Here is a 6000-nt window from a genome sequence, read left to right as displayed (position 1 = left end):
CCACTGGGCTGTTGCAAACTAAACATAAAGTTTATAAAAGTAAATTATTTCATCTTATAACTTAAGTGCATCAAGCATTTCCTTAAATATGGTTCACACTGAAAATAAAGTTACTTTTGCTGTACAGTAAATTTTTGATAGAATTAGGAATAAATTTTGTTGATACAATATGGCAGGTGGGCTGTGCAGTATATACTTGTGCACACACACTCATCTCTACACACTCACACGTGCATGCATGCTCCCATGCACACTCACACACGCACATGCACACACCCCCCCTACCTCTCAACAGGAGTCTCTCAGTAAGATGGGGAGACATTAGGAGTTTCTAGCTCTCTATATGTGCATGAGAACATCTATATTAAAAGTCCCTGTTGTTAACAATAAATGCTAGAGCTGGTTGTGAAGAAAAATGTGGTGAACATGTCTTTGAAAACGTTTCCTATAACTCACCAAAATGTTGTCAGAATTTCACTTTCAAAAATGTACTGAACTTTTAAAATCTGATTTCTTTTCTTTTTGCTACATTTGGTCAAAAAAAGGAGGGAAGAATTGTGAAGATATTGTAGGAATGGGTTTTTTCCTGCTTCTATTGAAATTTAAAATGTTGTTAAAATTTTGGAGTTTGAAAAAGGTGGACCAGCTGCATTAAACATTTTGAATCTAATACTATGATTCTAACAGAAACCCTAAATTATATGATCCATAACTTATTCAGTCTTTGGAAATACTGAGCTACAAATATTGTTTGACAGCATTCCAGCAAAACAACCTCGTTGCCCATCATACCTCAAGTGAATTTAATCTACAGTGTAATGAGCATGGCGGCTGCCTGCCCAGTGGACACAGACAAAGCTCAAGAAGTAAAATAGGAGTTCTGCATTGAGTACAGATGATCAATAGGGTTTCCCACTCTTGACTGCAGGGGTCCAGCTTCTGATGTTGCTAGGAAACAGTCTCCCAGATTGCTAAGTGAGGTATCGTCGCTGTCCAGGTCATGGAAAAGGGGCTCAGCACCTTAAATGGCAATAAAGGAACGATGCAAAAGAGTTATCACAAACATGGGGTCAGGCATTGGAAACATCAGAAACATATTTTGCACTTACATTGTCTACTTTCAGGGCTTTTTTTTACAGAGACACTGGCCAGTGTAGGGGGTATTGTCAAACCGCGCTGCATCAGCCGGAGCTATAAGAAGTACTATGTGCTTCAAAGAGGTGTTGAACTCTTTCTCCGCCCTCTTTCAGGGGAATGAAAGATATATTTTTTGACGAGCCACTGACCAGGGGCCACCGGAGCTGATGGTGGACAGTTAGGCATAGGTCAAGAACCCTCAGCTGCCACTTGGTCAGTCCTCATACACCCCCATCCTGGTCCTTATCATCCTGGACCCCAGCTGACTTCCTGCCCTTTGGGCAGGGGGCTGGACTTGATGATCTTCCAAGGTCCCTTCCAGCCCAAATGTCTATGAAATCTATACCCTCTGAGGTGGCTAAAGTTAGCTCTGCTTTACCAGGAGAGGAACCAAGGCCTATGAAAATGATGTCATTTCCCCAAGGGATGATCTACCATGCAGGTAGAGCTGAGAGACCACCCAAGGATAGACACAAGGTTTTCTATGGCTAGTGAGATGGCTTTATAAACACAAAATAGAGCAGCCCAGTCAGCAAGAGAATGGAACATAATGTCACTGGTCTTCTGAGCCACCCCCCTCTCTCAGGTAGACCCTGGTCCGAGAGAATCACATCGCAATACATACTCACCTGCAGAAACCACCCATGTTGCTTATCACATAATCCATTGTCCATTTTAGGACTGCCTAAGCCAGCTTAGATTTTATGATATGCTAACCAACACAACGGTGCTCCTTAGTCTTCAAGTCAGAGGGTCAAAAGATTATAAAGTTGCATTGAGCTAAATTAAGAAGTAATTTTGAATCAGTTCTCATGCTGGCCTATCTGATCCATGTTCAGCTGGGCACTTACACTGCTCTGTTGGACAAGAAACTCAATGCATAGGGAAGAGAATCAGTGGCTGCACAGACCTCCAGGAGCAGGAACAGAACACCAACATAGGGATGTTTTTGAGCTAAGCAAGAATGATCTCTACCTCAGTTAACGTAAGGATTTGGGCTCTTATGAGCCAGAATTTCTAGAAGGGGGCATACTTTAGGATTCAGCAAATTGAGATGGTATCCAGTACAGGAAGAAGTATCACATGTATATACACACACATGATCACATAGTGCTCAGCTAATATAAACTGGTGAATCTCCACTGTGTTCCAGCATCTGGTAGTGGAAATAGACCAAGTGCCCAAATCTCACCTATGCAAGTACCCAGAGTCTTACCATAGGGATGCATGTGATCTCCTGGCATCTGAGGTGGGGTTAGCCCTTGCCGAAAGGGATCCGAGTTGTAGACACTCTGCTCAATACTCAGCATCTGTTGTGGTGGGGGCAAAGTGGTGTATGGGTTCATGATCCCTTCGAGGTTAGCACTCCCGCCGCTGTTTGTCTGAGCTGGAAGACAACAGAGAACAAGGCTACGTGTGCGTGGCTACAAGACCTCTCACTTCTAACTTACCTGGGTTCTTACAACGGTTTGCATGCCTATCCTCTCCAAATCTCCCCTTCCCAGTGCCTCATATCCTGATGCATGATGTCCAACCCATGCATCAGGAGAAGATTTCCCCCCCAGTTTACAGGGCTAATGAACCTGGAGGCAATATATGGCAGAATCTCTGTGTATGTGTATGGGCGTGGGGAGGGGAGAGGGGGCAGGCAACTGAGGCAAAGACACTGGGAAGGGGTCAAACTCTGGAGTGGAACTGGGGCTTCTGGTAAACTAGGGTAGGAGACTGCAGCTAAGAGAGTTAGTGGCCTCATGCAGATGGGTCAATGAGAGGGAGACAGGTAGTAGATTTGAGTGCTGTGCAGATTAGGAGAATTATTGTTGCTGAGTTGAAGTGGTTGGAAGGGAGGCTCCATGCAGTGGCTCTGTGGTCTCTAGCAGGGTAAGAGGGGTCTCTGGTAGCAGACAGGGGGAGTCCAAGGGTGTTTCAGGCAGTACCTGAACTCAGCCGCTGTGTGTTTTGTTGATCTTGCTGCTGCTGCTGTTGTCTCCTTGCAAGTTTCTTCATCTGCTCAGGAAGGAAAGGAATGCAGAGGTTTGAAACCAGCTTGGATGCATTGGCCTGTCAGACACATGGCAATTGGCTGCACCTTTTTCCTGCTGCCCCATAGAAGAGGGCCTTTTCCTTCAACCATGAGCCTCTTTACAATGGGACAACTTTGTTCCTTTCCCACTTCACAGGGAGGTGGTGAGGGTAAGTTAGCTAATGTTTGTGAAGGGAAGAACAGGTTCCTAACTAGGACAACCTTACCAATGACTGACATGGTGATTTTCATCTTCAAAAATGCTTTATGAATTTTTGTCCTGCCCAGTACTTGCACCGGGAGCTCTCTGGAGCAGTACAGTGATAATGCAACTCCCAATTGGCACACACACATTCCTAGTGATATTTTAAGTTTGTACAGGCCAGAGCACAACTCTGGGGATTCATATTCCTGTCTGGAACATTAATGAAAAGCCAGGATCCCTGGGCTCTGGTACGGCACATAGTTGCTGTTGCTTACCTTTGCTCTTTGATTCTGGAACCAGACCTGCACGACTCTCACACTCAGCCCAGTCTCTGCTGCCAAAGTTTCTCTGACCTTGGAGAAACAACAAAGTAGATGTTCTCATTCTTCTAAGCAGCTCAATTTATTTTTCTAAGTTTCCTTTTGGAGGTGGCAGTTCTTCCCATATAAAATGCTTTCCACCTTGCTACCTTCCATTCCCCCAACTGTCCCACAAAAGTTTGCAATGACAGAACTTTACAACTTGACATCTAATACCTAAACTAACTCCTTCAACTGCAACACCACTTCTGTTTCCAGGGTGCCAAAAAGAAAAGGATCCAGCCCCCGCTTTCTGCAACTTTTCCCCATAGAAACATAGTAGCACGGGACAGACTCCATTGAGCTCAGTCCAAACACCAGGCAGCTTCCTCAGCCAAGGGTCTAAATGATTTATTGGTAAAAATCAAGGTAGCTCCAACGACTTCAGTGGAACCATGTTTATTCACATCAGCTCAGGATCAAAGAAAACTAACCATACAATATTATGACAATATCCATTTGCAATTGGATTATGCAAATCTCATAGCTGCGTGCAAAAATAGGCATGGGTATGTATGTATGGCTGCAACCCGTCTTGATCATCTCTGACGTATTTGAAATCTGCACATACCCAATTATGGTAGCTGCTTTTTAGAACTGGGTTCCCTGTGTGCATACGACTATGCAGGCACATGCTACACACGCACACCACCGACACGAAAGAGCCACAGCAGGCCATGTCCTCAGCTGATGTCAATCAGCACAGCTCCAGCATCTTCAACGATTTACATTTGCTGGAGAATCTGGCCCAACTTCTACAATATGCTGAGCAGTGGTTTTTTCACAGCACCTTTCTACATGGCTTGGAGGAAACCTCAAAAGATGCTTTGAATGCCCTCCGCTGCTGCGTTGTCAAGATGGTCCGGGGTCTCTTGGGCCTCTTGTGATCCTTACTGTCCTCTCCTTTCCCAGCAGTTTGTCCCATTTTGCATAAGCTGTCTTCATCATCGCTTTTACCTGTAATAATGAAGCAGGTGCATCAAGATGGTGGACAGAGCATTTCATCTTTCTGCACTGTGTGCTTTGGCTTAGTTGCAAAGTATAATTCCTCTTGTTAGGAAATACACCTTAGGCCCCAGACATGTAGGGTTCAATTTTCTGCAGTGTTTGAATGACTTAGGACACAGGTGACCAACTTGCAACATGTGTAGCACAAGTGACATAGGCAGCCTTTGCATATGACAAGTGGCAGACTGAGGAGGGGGTAGGCAGCCCAATGGCAGATAGGGCAGAGAGAAGAGCAGCAGATCAGGCAGGGAACACAGGGCTGACAGTAAAAAGCAGAGCAGTACATTAGGCAGGGGAAGGGGACTGGAGTAGGACTCAGGGAGGGTGCATTGCTTAATTTGTGGCACGCCTGCCAAAAGGTTGGCTCTCATAGATGTAGGAGGTCAAATCCTATTAACTTTCAGGCCCTGGCTTTAGGCCAGTGGGATTTCGGCTTGTAAGAACATGTCTGCGCTGTGTTGGACAATGCCATGGCATGCCCCGGGGGAAACACACCCAGCCCATTCACTCCTGCTCCACGTATGTGGCATGATTAAAAAAAATGCTTTGTAGCCTATACATCATAAATACTGCAGAGCCTGACAGTAGTCCTGGGTGTGCTTTGGACACAGCTGAAAAAACAGCTAAGTTATATTTATTTTGGCCTGCGGGGTATCTGGATTGGAAGCAGGGTGTATTCATGGTAGTTCATCCTTATTCTATTCAATGTGCCACAGGCCTAAGTCAGAGGTCAGCAACCTATGGCTTATAGGCCAGATCCAGCCCACAAAGTGATTGGATCCAGCCCTTTGTGGTATGGGGGACCAGCAGCATGAAACGCAGTCTGGTTTGTCCCCTTCTCTGCCCTGCATTGTGCCACTGATCTGTTCTTCTTCTCTCACCTTTCCCCTGCAACAGCCCTCTCTGGTGCTCTTTTTCCTCTATAGCAGGTGCTGTTTACCAGCCCTGCCAAATTTGACCCCCCCACAGCCACCAAGGATGGGAATCAGTGGCCTATAGTGGAGGTGGCAGTGTGTAGCAGAGGTGGCAGCAGGTGCGCTGGATTCTCTAAAAGGTTGCCAAGCCCTTCCAGTTTTCTCACACCAACCTGCTAGCTCTATCTTACAGTATTATCATCATACGTCAGACCAGAAAGTTTACATTTGTGCAAAAAGAGGTTTCATGCTTGACTGATCAGAAGACACTAGGGCTTATTTTCTAATGTACCCCAAACCAAAGCAGCTCTCAGTGTGTATTTCTGCATTTTACAAAATGGGACATAGATTTTT

The 6000-nt window shown here is 45.4% G+C and overlaps 1 protein-coding gene across 1 annotated transcript in view; it reads right to left on the bottom strand.

Annotated features, from left to right (window-relative positions):
• Positions 1 to 586: 586 nt before the first annotated feature.
• The window catches only part of LMX1A (LIM homeobox transcription factor 1 alpha), a 111950-nt gene continuing 106536 nt past the window's right edge, over positions 587 to 6000 (bottom strand). Inside the window, exons 3-7 of the mRNA XM_019530840.1 lie at positions 4515 to 4681; positions 3641 to 3718; positions 3075 to 3144; positions 2354 to 2524; positions 587 to 1020 (exon numbers count right to left, since the gene is read on the bottom strand). Of these exons, the coding sequence (XP_019386385.1) occupies positions 860 to 1020; positions 2354 to 2524; positions 3075 to 3144; positions 3641 to 3718; positions 4515 to 4681 (647 nt within the window). The 3' untranslated portion in view covers positions 587 to 859. The remainder of the gene's footprint in view (positions 1021 to 2353; positions 2525 to 3074; positions 3145 to 3640; positions 3719 to 4514; positions 4682 to 6000) is intronic.

Source organism: Crocodylus porosus, unplaced genomic scaffold (assembly GCF_001723895.1).
Source record: "Crocodylus porosus isolate Cpor-Errol unplaced genomic scaffold, CroPor_comp1, whole genome shotgun sequence".
Lineage (NCBI taxonomy): Eukaryota > Metazoa > Chordata > Crocodylia > Crocodylidae > Crocodylus > Crocodylus porosus.
Note: the sequence above shows the minus strand (reverse complement) of the source record. Positions and strands in the feature narration are given on the sequence as shown.